Source organism: Penicillium roqueforti (genome assembly GCF_015533775.1).
Source record: "Penicillium roqueforti strain LCP96 04111 chromosome Unknown scaffold_05, whole genome shotgun sequence".
NCBI lineage: Eukaryota > Fungi > Ascomycota > Eurotiomycetes > Eurotiales > Aspergillaceae > Penicillium > Penicillium roqueforti.
In genome coordinates this window covers 367242-382468 of record NW_024067569.1, presented here as the reverse complement: position 1 = coordinate 382468, position 15227 = coordinate 367242, and the positions used below count along the sequence as shown (strand labels likewise).

The 15227-nt window shown below is 47.6% G+C and overlaps 5 protein-coding genes across 5 annotated transcripts; 3 read left to right on the top strand and 2 right to left on the bottom strand.

Annotated features, from left to right (window-relative positions):
- Positions 1-1447: 1447 nt before the first annotated feature.
- LCP9604111_3334 (uncharacterized protein) lies at positions 1448-2800 on the top strand (the record flags this gene model as incomplete). Its single annotated transcript, XM_039070911.1, has 1 exon — positions 1448-2800. The coding sequence occupies one exon, from the start codon at positions 1448-1450 to the stop codon at positions 2798-2800; it is 1353 nt and encodes a 450-aa protein (XP_038930601.1).
- An 880-nt stretch (positions 2801-3680) lies between these two features.
- Positions 3681-5777, top strand: LCP9604111_3333 (alpha-actinin, sarcomeric (f-actin cross linking protein); the record flags this gene model as incomplete). Its single annotated transcript, XM_039070910.1, has 4 exons — positions 3681-3736; positions 3790-3856; positions 3911-5518; positions 5583-5777. The coding sequence occupies 4 exons, from the start codon at positions 3681-3683 to the stop codon at positions 5775-5777; spliced, it is 1926 nt and encodes a 641-aa protein (XP_038930600.1).
- Positions 5778-6360: 583 nt separating this feature from the next.
- LCP9604111_3332 (putative RNA binding protein) lies at positions 6361-7875 on the top strand (the record flags this gene model as incomplete). The annotated part of the gene is made up of 8 exons (XM_039070909.1): positions 6361-6399; positions 6459-6548; positions 6631-6682; positions 6821-6839; positions 6898-6932; positions 6987-7038; positions 7100-7166; positions 7231-7875. 8 exons carry the CDS (start codon positions 6361-6363, stop codon positions 7873-7875), a joined length of 999 nt encoding a protein of 332 aa, XP_038930599.1.
- A 600-nt stretch (positions 7876-8475) lies between these two features.
- Positions 8476-9788, bottom strand: LCP9604111_3331 (WD40 repeat domain-containing protein; the record flags this gene model as incomplete). The annotated part of the gene is made up of 6 exons (XM_039070908.1): positions 8476-8612; positions 8663-9291; positions 9354-9449; positions 9501-9540; positions 9596-9709; positions 9779-9788. The coding sequence occupies 6 exons, from the start codon at positions 9786-9788 to the stop codon at positions 8476-8478; spliced, it is 1026 nt and encodes a 341-aa protein (XP_038930598.1).
- A 1249-nt stretch (positions 9789-11037) lies between these two features.
- Positions 11038-12281, bottom strand: LCP9604111_3330 (HNH endonuclease signature motif containing protein; the record flags this gene model as incomplete). Its single annotated transcript, XM_039070907.1, has 2 exons — positions 11038-11697; positions 11754-12281. The coding sequence occupies 2 exons, from the start codon at positions 12279-12281 to the stop codon at positions 11038-11040; spliced, it is 1188 nt and encodes a 395-aa protein (XP_038930597.1).
- Positions 12282-15227: the final 2946 nt, after the last annotated feature.

The following is a 15227-nucleotide window of genomic DNA, read 5'->3' as shown; positions in this document are numbered from 1 at the left end:
ATCAGAAGAAACAAACATCATGCCTCACACCAAAGAAACCGGAAATAAGAGATGCCATTCCTATTCTTCTCATCACGTTACCCATTTCATTAAGTGAGCCCTCGTCGTTGTTTGTCTTATTTGTGAATATGTAGTGGCACAAACCGACCGCCCTTAGGATAGCTATAAGAAGGCAGCCCTGCCCCCAGACCTTCCTCTTCTTTTCTTCTTCTTCAGCTCTCTTTGCCTCTGGCTTAGATTTGGTGTAGTATCTGTTCTGGTCAGTTTAATCGCTGATAGTCCTGCATTGCAGGTCATTTCTGATTATTCTAATATTTGGACTTCGCGACTTGGTCTCTGTGCTTGCGCATGCCTCGTTGCACTGTGTCATTGGGCTTACACTACCCCCGATCGACGCGAACTCCTTTTCATCAACTGTTCGGCTTGTCTGGGCGCTTGGAGAAGATTTTTGCTTGGGCTCTATGTTCTTATCAGTGGTTGCTTTGTTTACATTGTTGATTAACATAGGTCAATAATACTTATGGAGTTCCTATTACATATGTCTATTAGCTCTGTCTTTGTCGTAACTTACTCTCATCTCAGAACTGGGGTTGGGGGAAAAGTAACCGTTTTTATATGAGTGCCTTCCTTAGTAGAAAACCATCCTTGGGCCTTCCACTTTAAGAGTATATTAAGCTTCATATGAGCTTCATGTGAGCTTGAAGTGAGCCTGGAGTTGTTTCCACGCCGAGATCTTTCTGTTAAGTTACAGTAAGACAGTTTCATTTGCGGGGAAGTTGTGGGGAAAGCTGTGGGCGAAGTTCTGGGGGAAGCTTTAAGGATAGACACGGGATCTCTCTCCATAGACTTGGCTAAGCCTCAATGAGTCCATGGTCTTTATATCCTGCGCCCCACGCTGGAGGGTCACGCGTAGTACCTACGAGGGCCTGTGATATTAATCTCGTATCGTAACCAACTATTTTCTTCTCGGTCTCTGCAACCTTGACCCCGCACTCTCGCTCAGGACATATCCGAAAGTGTATCCGGCTTCGGCGATTCTACGGCATGCCCTGGCTATAGGGCATAGAGTAAGATGATATTGCCGACAGTAGAGCTATATAAAAGCCGCAGCTAATAGAACTCTTCCCTATTAGGTTGGCGAAGGCATTTGTTCACTAACTAATCGACAATATGGCACAGCGATTCTGGAGTTTTCGTGGCTCTAAATTGGTTCTGGCAATTTGGATTGAAGCATGCTTCGGGGTCATGACCTTTGGCTACAACATGGGAGCTGCTGGCGCCGTCCTCAGCAACGCTTCCTTCAACGATCAATTCCCTCGGATCAATACGGTGACTACTACTGGCACCGAAAGACAAAAGAATTCTACAATTCAAGGCAAGTCACCGTTGATATGAAGTAATGGATATTCCCTAACAATCACGCATTTCAATAGGCACTGTCGTTGCTATGTACGCGCTCTTTGGAATGTTCGGCTCAGTAGCCTGTATCTTCCTTGGTGACCTCTTGGGCCGCCGTAAAACCATTTTCATTGCCGGCATAGTCAACGGGATTGGCACCATCATTCAATCCACTGCCTTTTCTCTAGGCCAATTGATCGTGGGCCGCATCATACTTGGATTAGGAACTGGCGGAATCATAGCTACGGTTTCACTTTGGCAATCAGAAGTTTCGAAAGCCGAGAATCGCGGTAGCCATGTCTCCGCGTTTGGTGTCTTCACTGGATCTGGCCTTTCGCTTTCGCTGTGGACGGGCTTAGGGATGTCGTTCACGCAGCCCAATTCAGTGTCGTGGCGCTTCGTCCTAGTGCTAAGCCTTTTATTCTCGAGCTTGCTCAGTCTCTTCATCTTTGCATTACCAGAAAGTCCTCGCTGGCTATGCAAAAAGGGCAAGTGGGAAGAGGCTCGGGAAATCTTGAATCTTTTGCATAATGAGGATCCCGACTTCGAGGAAACTACCAAACAGCTCGAGGATATCCGGATATCGCTCGAGCGGGCTGGAAATGCCAGTATCTTTACAATGTTCAAAATGGGGCCACAACGGAGCCTTCATCGGGTCATCCTCGCTGCCATTCCTCAAATGTTTCTACAAATGAGCGGCATCAACGTTATTGCCCAATATACTCCTGTCGTCTTCGAGCAGTTTTTAGGCTTTGACGCATTTGATTCTGGGGTCCTGGCTGCAGCTTCCCAATTCGCAGTTATCCTCGGTGCCATCTGCTGCTCCTGGACAGTCGATCGAGTCGGCCGGCGGAAACTCATGCTGATCAGTGCGACTATGATGTCCATATGCTTCGCCTGTCTATCTGGTCTATTGGCTCATCCAGAAAACCGTACCGGGATCAAGGCAGCTGCCTTTTTTATATATTTCTATTTATTCGTCTATGTCCTTGGGTTCCTCGGGATTCCATTCCTCTACGCAAGTGAGGTCGCGGTGACTCAGTTCCGAGCACCAACAACTGGGCTGTCTACTGCTGTATCCTGGCTATTCAACTTCATTGTCGCCGAAGTGACACCAGTGGGATTCGCCAATATTGGCTGGAAATATTTCCTGGTGTACTGTTGTATCAATGCGCTATGCGTGCCGACGATCTATTTCTTCTTCCCCGAAACAGCTGGACGTTCACTAGAGGAAATTGATGAGATTTTCCTAGCGTCAAATTCAATATTGGACACCGTTAATGTGGCAAAAGGATTACCGAAGCACGAACATCGTGAGTTATATGCGGAGGAAGAAGGCAAAGAATCTTCCAGTCAAGTTGCTCATATTGACGATATGGGAAGAAGAGATGAAGTTGCATAACTGAATATGCGGCTTTCTTGTGTTCTGACTCACAATGATTCAATTATAGTACTTGAAATACATGCTCTTTTATAGGCAAAGCGTAGGAAGCATCCCATTTCAGTTAGTACTCGACAAATGCAAGGAGCTCGTAACCGATGTGACCTAGACATTCTGAACAAAAATAGAGAACTAATGTCTGGCAACATGAAATAGAGGATTGCCCCTCTTTAGCCCGATATTCGAAACCGACCTACGCGACAATTGCTTTCATTTTGTGTGAAGGGAATGCGAATAGCTGGGTAAGGGGTGTTATCAGTCGCAATCTATGCACGAACATGTACATATCAAAGCGCCTACTGGGCATATCAGTGCCCGGCGGCGGTAAAATAGACATCTGAAACGTGATATGAAGACTAGGCCAATTAAAACTTCACATATCCAGAAGTACCAATCCATTCTAATAATATTCATGTACAAATCTCCCGATTCAAGACACAGGGGTTGTAAACAATGAGGATCTATACTTAGAAGTGGATCCACAAGGAATGCATCTGCAAATTGTCACTTGACAATTTTCTCAACTTCAAGTTTCAACAATTTTTTTTTCTTCCTTTCAAGCGCTAGTTCGATAAACACATTTCTTTTCTTTCGCGTTCAAATCAACAAGAAACACGGTTGCTCGGGTGATTTTCAGCTCCGACTTGTGGGACAAACACAACGACACCCCCACCCCTCGACATTATTTCAACACCCCCCCTTTGTGCTCCAGTCCAAATCGGAAACCGAGTCTTTCAGCCTCTCTGATCATCCCAGTCTTTTCTTCTCAGCCCTAGACCCTGTTCGCTGTCACCTCCCGACATCATTGCCAATCGGCCCTGGATGTCTCCCGTGATCGAAGATGTTGACGGTTGAGAAGCAGTGGATTAATGTGCAGCAAAAGACCTTCACTAAATGGTACATTCTCCACTCCGTTGCTCTCTGGATGAACTTCAACTGACGAGCAATAGGTTGAATGACAAGCTAAAGACCCGGCGCCTGTCCATCGAGGACTTGGTCACTGATCTTTCCGATGGCGTATGTCCCGCATCTCCCCCGCTCACTAATGTCGAGTTGCTGATCGCATATTAGGTCATTCTTATTCACCTCCTCGAAATCCTTGGAGGTGAGTCCCTCGGTCGATATGCCTCGAAACCCAAACTGCGCGTGCAACGCTTCGAAAATGTGAACAAAAGTCTCGATTTCATCAAGGGGAGGAGGATTCAGATGACGAATATTGGAGCAGAGGATATCGTCGATGGCAATCAAAAGATTATCTTGGGTTTGATCTGGACTCTGATTTTGCGCTTTACCATCAGTGATATCAACGAGGAGGGCATGACCGCTAAGGAGGGATTGCTACTCTGGTGTCAACGAAAGACGGCATGCTACGACGATATAGAGGTCCGAGACTTCTCAACCAGTTGGAACAACGGCCTAGCCTTCTGCGCGCTCCTCGATATCCACCGACCAGACTTGATTGACTACGACTCATTAGACAAGAGTGATCACCGTGGAAATATGAAGCTGGCCTTTGAGATCGCAACCAATGAAATCGGTATTCCGGACCTGCTTGATGTGGACGATGTATGCGACGTACCCAGACCTGACGATCGCTCCCTCATGACATACATCGCCTACTGGTTCCACGCTTTTTCGCAATTGGAGAGAGTCGAGAATGCTGGGCGACGAGTGGAGAAGTTTGTCAATAACATGCATGGCGCATGGGACATGCAGAACTCATATGAGCGCCGAGTGAAGGAATTATTGCGACTGATCCGTGCCCAGCGCGATCACTGGAAGACCGCCTCATTCGCGGGAACATACAAAGATGCCAAAGAACAATCATATCAGTTCTCGCTCTACAAACGGAACGAGAAACGCCAATGGGTAGCTGAGAAATCCGACCTAGCTGCTCTACTGGGAAATATCAAAACCAAGTTGGGTACATATCGACTGCGGCCGTATGACCCACCACAAGAACTGAGTCCAGAAAATTGCGACAAAGAGTGGGAGATCCTAACCCGGGAGGAGCATGAACGCAGTCAACTTATAAACGAAACAATCCGTGACATTAAGAACAAGCTACGCCGCTCCTTTGCCGACAAGGCAAATGACTTTGCATTGACCCTGAAGACCTTATCATTGGCCATCTCCGGACTAGATGGTGATGTCGAGGACCAGCTTGATCATGTTAAAAAGCTAAATGGCAACTTGCCGCCCCTGGACGCCTTTCTCGATGCTATTGCAGAATTGGACCAACAGTGCGCGGAGGCCAATATTGAAGAAAACGACTTCACCACATACACCCTGGACGAGCTTGCGTATGAATTGAGTCTTGTCAAATCCAGCATTTCAAAGAAGCTGTCTTTCCTTGACAACCAGATAGTTGCTCGCAATATGACGAATCTGACACCTATCCAATTGGAAGAGTTTGAATCGGTATTCCGCCATTTCGATCGCGACTCTTCCAATACACTCCATGAGCTGGAGTTCTCCGCAGCACTGGCCAGTCTGGGACTGGTCTATGACGAGGACGAGATGCACCAGGTCTTCGTGGAGGTCTGTGGAGCCCATCGACTGTCACAGAATGCCGGAGTCAGCTTCGAGCAGTTTATTCGCTTTATGGTCAGCGTGACAGAGGATCAGAATACCGCCGAACAGGTCTTCCAGAGTTTCAGGGAAGTTGCCGATGGCAAGGTAAGTGAAGCGTTTCTTTTAATCTGACAAATCATTGGGCGACAGTCACTTACTTCTATTACAGCCCTATGTCACAGAGCTGGACCTCCGACACTCTCTCATTCCGGATGAAGTTATTGAGCATTTGGTTAAGACGATGCCCGCACACGATGGCCCCGATCTACTCGAGGACCGGGAGTTGGCCAAGTACGACTACATTAGCTTCATGGAGAAAATGCGAGAAGTGAACAGGAATAATGAGAGTGAGAGTGAGCAATAAAGGTATCATTGAGGTTGATATTTGCGCAGCATTACTGGTGGTTATGGGGGATTTGCACTGACTTGTTGCTGCTGTGTTTCTGGTGTTTTCAGCGACGATTCTCATGTTTTGAACTTCTTTCTGGTTCGTCTTGCATTCTGGGGTTCGGTGGTTGTTCCTCTTTAGCATGTATGTATGTATTGTGTTGATGTATGCCTTGCTGTTTGTAATGATCAGGATACCATGTGAACATTTTCAATTATCAGACCATCGGTAGACGTGGGCAAGCGAGGATGGCCAAGAGACTCTAATATGACATTGAATCACCAATTCTTCACCCCAATCGAATCTTTGAAGCTATTCTAGTCCGATCTATAGATGTATGAGGTGGATCATTACCGTATTAGTAAAGGATATATCATGTGACAGCCCCCAGATCATCGCAGCTGATGATGAGTCTGCGACTAATTGTAACCCTTGACACGTCCCACTCCTTTCGATCTTTTTCACTCAAACGCTGGTCATAGGTGAATTTCTTGATCGAGCGCTCTCTCACGCATATTATCTCCTCCCTCAATCCCATCCCTCAACCATAAATTCCAAGATGGACCGCAGCTTGGACGAAATCATCGCTGAAGACACGGTAAGGCTCCAGCGACTAATGAAACCACCAAAACGTGCAACTTACTCATTCAATTGCAGCGGAACCCTGGTCGTACTTCAGGCGGTGGTGGTGGTTCTCGTCGTCACAATAACTCCGGCCGTCGTCACGAGCGCGATGGCGTCAGAAAGGTACAGCTTGACTAGAAACCGAGGCTTTCTTCTGGAGTCCCATTTGCATAGCATCGAAGCTAACATCACACTCGGTGTCCAGGTCCGCCCTCCTTTTCCTCCTCTGCGAATTCTCTCCTTGCTCCGTGACAATCGTAGCCAGTCCCCTGGATCGTTGGAGACTCGCCAACGACCACGCCACGGCAAAGACATGGAAAAGAACTTTGCACGATATCTCATCTGACTTGGAGCTAACGCTAAGTTCCTTCGATAATAACAGCCATACACTTCAGACCGTGTCGATCTTAACCTGTGATTATACCTCCTATCTACTACGGTGTGGGTGATACTGACGGGTTTCTGGTTATAGAGACTGGGTGCACGACAAATTCGACGACGACCGATGTATGTGGCTTTCCCGTACTTTGCTGGGACCTATCTAACAGCATTCCTCTCCAGCCCGCCCGTCCCGTGGAGGCCGCAGAGGCCGCGACGGACATGATTCCGATCGGTAGGCGCCTCCTTCAGCCTTAAATTTTAAGCTTGTCTGACAGCGCTAATTGAATTCTTAGCCCTAGCTCACTGACCAAGGTTCGCGTGGATAATCTCCACTACGACATTACTGAAAGCGATCTTGAAGTACGTTTCAATCATACTCAAACCATCACAGAATAACACCCTAACAAACCCCCTCGCTGAACAGGATCTCTTCGGCCGAATTGGACCCGTCTCTGAACTTACTGTCTCTTACGACCGCGCTGGACGCTCCGAGGGAGTTGCTTTCGTCACATATGCCCGCCTGAAGGATGCACACCTCTCCATTCAGGAGTACGACGGAGCCAACGCTAAGGGCCAGCCCATTCGTCTTTCTCTCGTCCCCGGCCGCCGTGAACGTAACCCCCTCGAGTCCGCACAGCGCCCTAGGTCCAGCCTTTTGGACCGCGTAGAGCGCCCCCGCGACGACCGTAGCATGAGCCCCGAGGACAGCGACCGACGCCGCCGTGGCGGTCGTGCTCATCGCAGCGACGTCACTAAGCCCGCCCCAGACAACATCGACCGTTACGTTCCCGGGCAACGCTCCAGCCAGCGCTCTCCCAACCGCCGCGGCGGAGGCAGACGTGGTGGTGGCCGCGACAACCGTTCCCAACAGACTGAAGGATCCAACCGCCGATCCAATGCCCGTCCGCGCAAGACTCAGGAGGAGTTGGACCAGGAGATGGAAGATTACTGGGGTAGTGCCAACAACGGCGGTGGTGAAGCTGCTGCACCCGCTCAGGACGCCCCTCAGCAGACTGCTCCGGCCCCTAGCGCACCCGCTGCCGACGATGATATCGATATGATTGAGTAATACCTCACGGTCACTCGAACTACAATAAACTCGCTTGTCTTTCGCATTTAAGATTTTGGGACCTCTATCCTTGCTTTTGGACTTTTCTATGAATTCGGACCACCTTGGCCTTTTTCCAACTCTTCTCTTCTCTCTTTCCATCGCTGAGGCTTTTCAGCATGAGGGCTGAAACTCTGTACTTTACCTCAACCACCAAATTGTAACTCGGTCTATTTCACACATTCGGCTTTCTACTGCTTTGGTTTACTCTTGATGAACCATTATCCTTGCCCTTCCTCTCGTTGCATCCACACTGGCGAACTGGGAGCTCATTATATAGTTTTTTGGGGTTTTTTTTTGCATTGTTCGGTGTCTTCGTTCTTGTCTTTATATAGTCTAGTCGTGGGTAAAACCCGACTCGTGTACGTCAAAAGTCTGCATATAAAGAGCAGGAGGCTGTTCGCAATCAATGGATGATGCCAAGATACAATTCGATAGAGCATAAATCCAATCAAGGCCGCCGCCAATTATAAAGAGAACAAAGACCGCAAACGATAAAAACAGAAGATATGGTATTCTTCCGTAAAGTCTTCTACATTGTAACAATTATGAGAAGCAAGTTCACTTCCACAGCCCATAGGGTTCGCGGCATGCTTTCCATAACTTGATAGTACCGTCTTCACTGCCAGTGCCGTAGAGCTTGCCATCAGGGGAGAAGCTGACAGACCAGATAGGACCATGGTGACCCTTTTGAACCTCTGCAAAAAAAGTTAGCTCGGATTTAACAAGCATAGGAAGCAAAACATACCCAGCTCCTCATCCGTGTTCAAATCATAAACTCTTGCCCAGGTATCATTCGCACTGCCCGTCACCAGACGACCAGACTCGCTATTAACGGCAGCACTAGCAACATCATAGTCATAATCCGCCTTTTTCAGCAACCGACCAGGCTGCACGCCATCAAAGAGATAGACACTCTTCCCAGCAGCGACAGTCAAAATCCCCGCATCATTAGGTCTCGTCGCCAGACTATTCAGCTCGCAAGAGCCAATCGTGCCATCAACCGCATACTCAACGATCGGGTCACGCGAGCGCAGATCCCACCAGCGGATCTTGCGGTCTTCCGCCGCAGTAGTGATGACATTGTAGTCCTGGTTCCAGACGATAGACTTGATCGTCCCGCCGTGCACGCCGGCGCCGATCTCGTAGCTCGCCACGCCATTCTCGGTGGCCGGAGAGGCCGAGGATGGGGGAGGCGGTGTTGAGCCCGTGCTGGAACTGCCGCCCCGCGTTAGATCGAAGATTCGTAGCTTCTTCTCTGCGCCGCCTGTCGCGAGCACTTGCGGGTTCGCTTGGATTGGGAATGCTACTGCACGCACGATGTGTGCGTGTTGCAGTGTGTGTAGGCATTCGCCTGTGTAGGTGTCCCAGACCTTACTGTTTTGGGGGTTGGGGTTAGTTTATTGGTGTGGGAGGTGGGTTGGGGGGATTTTGCTTACGCTGAGAAATCGGCGGCTGCTGTTGCTGAGATGGCGGCGTCGGCGGAGAGCCTTGCTTGCCATACGGCACCTTTGTGGCCGAGGAATGTTCCAATCCTGGGTTTGATGTTAGTGGGTGCTTCACGGCTTTGGTTTCATTTGCCGTACCAGTCTCCCGTTATGCCATCGCGGAGCATGGGGTTATTATCTTTAGTCGGTTAGTGACTATCCTGTAACTGGTGAGAATCATTGCTTTTTCTTACCTTTGCATGAAGAGATAAAGTAATATTGCTCGTCTTCGACGGTGGAAGAGAAGCTCAGATGCGTCACCGGACGAGAATGCCCGTGGCAAGTCAGAGGGACTACCTTGGGGATATCTGTTGAAGACCTATCAGTAAACATATCAAGACAGTGATTTTCTATTCCATTCTACACAAATCACTCACCGGCAGTCATTTTGTCGGTGTTGAAGGAAGTTCCGAGGTTTCAGTGATTTTGATGTTAGGTATTAGAAAGACAATCAGATCAGCAAAGTGCTATGTGCCCAACCGAGAGCCCACGAGTTGATATCAAGATGAAAATCTAGGAAGCAGACCGAGAGAGAGTTCAATATGTCTAAGGAAGGTACATAAGAAATTCGTCAGTGTCGTCAAGTCATCAAACAGATATGTGGGGTTCGAGGAAGAGCCGATGACAAAGGATCGAAAGTGGATTGGACAAGAATTTTTCCAACCAGACACCTGAAAAGGAGAGAAGGCCTCTGGGAATACGAAACTCCTTTGGGGTGTAGATGGGATATCGAATTTCAATTTCAAACAATAACGGGCAGCCCTGGAGATTACCTATTAGGTAAGGCATGCGCTAATCTAATTCGGGTAGAATCTAGGCACGTGACATGCTATTTGTATATGGTAGCGACAGTTGACGGCAAATTATTCTAATTAGACATTGACAGACATCTAAAAGGAGACAGGAAAAATTGTAGCAAAGCATCTAAAAGATACTTGAAAAGATACTTGAAAAGATTACTCTACATAACAATGACAGTGAATGAGAGGCCAGACAAGGCCGCCTTTCTCTCCACTTTAACTTTTAAGCAAGGACTGTTCAATGGAGAAACAGTGCAGTTGGTTCAAATACCTAGATAGATAGAAAGAGAAGAAGCAAGCAAGCATGTGTCAACGATATGTAAAGACATATGACAGCCAATCATGCAGATCGTGGCAAGGAAAAGAAAAGAACAAGGTAAGCACAATTGGCCCAGCAGAAATCCATAGGAAGTTAATGATCCATGAATTCACATGGTAGACAGTCATGCTGATTGCGACAAGTATGTCTGCAAAGGCAGGAGTCGGAAGAATTACTCAACAGAGCGATCTAGGTCTTCATCGCTCAAATACCCACGCCGAAGCCTTGTGGGCGACATGGATTGGCTCGCTCTGGGGGGCTTGTTTTCGCCGGCCATTCTGACAGGCGAAAGTGAGAGAGTCGGCGGCTTGTTTTCGCCCAATTTTCTGACGGGAGGGGGAGAGCGAGTCGGCGCGCTAGGAAGCCTGGATTCGCACAACTTTCTTGCCGGTGCGGGAGAAAGAGTTGGCACACTGGGAGGCTTACTTTGAGGCGAGTCTGTTTCGGGCGAGGGAGATGGACGGGATAACCGGATGGGTATTCTCCGTTGGAAATTCGGTGCTACTTCGACCGGAGCTCACGATCCCGAAGGGACACAAACTGAATCATCATCGGAGTCAATCTCACTCTCGTCATCCTCGGCGGCTCCGCGCATCGCTGCAATCCGATGTAGAATCCACTGCAACTCCAACAACTCCATCGACGGTAGCGGTTTACTCTTAGGATCATCGGTCTCCAAGGTGAAAATATGCCCCGACCGTATGAGAGATCTCATCTCACCGTGAATAAGGCAAATATTTTCGCCTGGGCTTTCCGTAAAGCTGTTGATATCATGGGGGAACGGGTGCCGCATCGTCTCGATACTGTCAGAAGCTTTCTTCGTGATTTTCCCAGGAGCAGGGAGCCAGTGGAAGGCAACTTCCATCGATGTCTTCTTCGTGTTAATTGAGATAGGACGAAGAGCATAAAGAGTATTATCCCAGTAGGTATGGACTAGGGCCATAAAGGTGATGAGGTTCTGCACTCGCTCAGTATCCACTTTGCCATCATTATCATCGATAGTCATTATTTCCGCTTTCCACTTCATCACTCTGTCCACGCCCCAGAATCCTTCTAAGATGGACCATTCTATTTCTCGAGAGCTATTGTTCAGCTTGAATGGGAGGATATGGGATACATGCAGCCCATGTATACCAAACCTGGTAAGAACACATGCATTCCCATCGCGAGTCAAGGCCTAAAGATTCGAAGTTAGCATTAAATCTGATATATCCTTTTTTCCGCTTAACATACGGCATCCCTAACTGCTTTACCACGTGGCAAAACTCCACGTGTAGCTTGTTCCGACGAACCCATTGGTTCCTCACCAGACATACTCGCAGGCGGGCCCTTTAGGCGCTTCCCAGGAGACGAGGATTCGTCTACGGGCACATCGTCGGCCTCGCGCTTTTGCCCCTTTGCTGGTTTCTCTGGTTTCTCTGGTTTAGGCTGTTTCCTGCCCGCCCCTATTACTAATCGAATGGCCAGTTTAGTATTGTAGAAGTCGTCTTCGATGTACTTATACTGCCCAGGCACGTCAATGTAATGGGGCAAAAATTGAGTCTTTATAGCTGTCTTCATATCCTTATCAGGATTTTCTGTCGCAAACCATCTGAGTCTATCGATATCGCTAAACCATAACATGAAGAACATATGGCGAGTCATTCGGCGCAGGAAAGGGTAGAGACGTATCATCGTCTCGACTAGGCTTCGGCGTTCAGGATCTTGAAATTCATCAAAAATAGTGACTGTATCATATTTTGGCTCAGTTGGTTGATCCATGATGGACAAAAAAAAAGATTCTAAGATGATGGCAACGATATACTTGATACTGTTGCGTGGTTGGCGGAAAGGAAGAAACTAGTGGGACTGTTACATCTCCGCCACCCGATCGGGAAGGCGGTACTGGAAGTCCAACAACAACAACGGGAAGCAAGCAGGCAGGCAGGCAAGTAAGGCGTCAGCTAGATAATTAAGATGGGGAGAAGGAAAGAAGAAGCAAGTGCAAAGTGGAAGGCAGCCAGTTGATATAGCTGATCAATTTGCAAACGTTGCAAAAAATCTAATAGTAAGCGAGCAAGCAAACGAACAAGCAAGCAAACATGAAGCATATGATGAAGATTTAGTAGATCTTGACACAAGCAGGCAAGCAAACACCAAACAATCGTGCTCTCCAACACCAAATAAGCATGTACTAGTAATCTCGACGGCCTAAGGCCTCCGGGATAGTCGTTACAGAGCGAAGCGACTGGTTCTAACCTCTAAGGTTACGTAAGGTCTCCCTCTTGAGGGCTGACCTATCGATATCGGCGCCTAAGGCGCATTAGAGCGTGAAGGGATATAGAATATATCGTCTAGCCGGATTAAAGGAAGCCAGAAACGGCCGCCTTTCACGCCTTTCCAAGCAAGTAGCATTAATACCGTCTGCATCTTTGCATCTGCTACTATCTGCTGTTTGTTTCATTGAATTGTTTGTTAGATAGCTAGATAGCTAAGCAAGATGTTCGAGCTTTACAATTGCGTCTTCTTTCTTTCATCATTTTCCTTATTTAGTTTAGGGTGTTGATATGACCACTCCTCCCCCCCTTGGCTCTGACTATTGAATGATAATGTTGAGATATATCAGGCTGCCAGATTGGATAGTTGAAAACAGTCCCAACAAATGCCATGGATAACAGTAACCGCAACTGTAGTCAGTGGTATTCAGTAAGTATTTGACACCTATTCCATTTTCCACGGCCTAGGGACTTTAAGTGTTACTTCAAATGTTAATTCTCTTTCAGGTTCAGGAAGGGGATACGTGTGCCCAAGTATCTCTGGCTCAGTCTATGTCTCTTACAGATTTGTATTTCCTCGATCTTGACGATGCATATTGCGTCAAGGCCGTTGGTTCAATCACTAGCTACCCAACTTACACGGTGACTGGTTATCTGTTGGCATATGATTGAAGTGGCAGGAGTATTTTGTATGAGACAATAAAGTTGAATTCTCCTAATGAGCGAAGAATAAAAATTGTGAGTCTTGTAACCGAGTTGACTAATGTAGACACCAAATGCCAAGACTCGGAATGTAGCCGAACCGTGGAACCTGCAATTGCTCCGCTCCTTAAATCCACTTCGCTTCCCGACCCCGACTAACCCAGACAGGTACAAGTGTTTTAGCCTGGAAACCTGCCGATTTGTGAAACTAGAGCGTTTGAGAGAACAATTTTATCCCTACCTTCAAACCCTGCATCTGTGGAACCTGTTTACCCGTGGACCGTGGTCCGTACCCAACTCCCTAACATACCGAGCTTTCTGTTTTTCTTCCCTGTCACTTCATAACAAGAGCCCCGGACCCTTCATCCCAAAAGTTACCAGATCCATGATTACCAGAAGAGCTCTTGAACTTCATGTTTTCCTCGCATCTACAGCCAATACGCCCTTTATTCCCGCCCGGGTATCCCTGGGTTCTCTACTCTCATCAATAACACTTCACGTACTTCACGTCTCGCTAAGTCATCGCCACTGTATCTCAGTAACACAACTACCTTTTCAAGAACAGTGTTTACTCCTTCGAAACGTGATCCCAAAATGAAATCCGATTCGAATGAGGCCGATAGGCTTGAGGCGATTCTTAAAAAAGATAACTTCACGATATAGGGCTTTGTGATTTACCACTGCACGTACCAAGATGATGCCGAGTGGGAGAAATTTATGAACCGCTTCCCAAGCGCAGTTCCAGAGTACCTAGAGTTCTATAGTGGTCTTAATCTCCTCAATACATTTGCCCCGACGGTCTTCCAAGACCCCTCGTTCAAGGCTGCGACGGTAGTCACTCTCCGCGAGCACTTTAACAAGTGGGCAAAGACTGTAAGGAAAAAGGAACAGGGTGTTAGTGAAGACTACTATACCCGTACAGGGCGCTATCGATGACTGGCAGTCGTATTATATGCGATCGCCTGGGGTTGCAGCTATTTCTTGATCTCTAGTCTCGAAGTCTTGCTGGAGATAGGGATTGTTCTGCATCTTTAAGTCCCCGTAGCTCCTTGTATATTTCCGATATAACTCATACATCTGAATGAAAACTACAATTCATGAAAAGGGCCACCGGCCCCGAGGTACATATTTTAACTCTTTTTTTAAGATCGACCTAACATCTCACAAGTATGATGTGTTAGTCAATCTCATTCGCATCATCCTCGGCTCCGTGCATCCCTGCAATGCAATGTAGAATCCACTGTAACTCTAATAACTCCATCGATGGTAGTGGATGCTCCGCTGCACCAACAAATTTGGTGCAGTGAAGGGGAGCGACGTATCATCAACTCGACCATGCTTCGGCGTTCCGGATCGTTAAATTCATCAAAAATAGTGACTGTGTCATACTTTGGCTCATTTGGCTCAGTTGGGTTGGCCATGATGGACAAAACAACAGCTTCTAAGATGATGGCAATGATATAGATACAGTTGCGTGGTTGGCGGAAAGAAAAAAATAGTGGCGGAGATGCGACACCTGATCAGAAAGGCGGTCCTGAAATGCATGCAGGGGGGTAAGGATGAGAGGCCCAAGTGCGTCAGCTTTCCTTGTCACTACTTTCACAATGGTTTAGATTTAGGTATCCGAGAGATGCATATGCAGGTAAGATACATCAGGGAAAATGCTCAATCCCTTTAGAGCAGGACCAAAAAAAACAATCTAATGTGTTGATTTCTATGGGGCGAGACGGGATATCTTCGAGTCTTGACT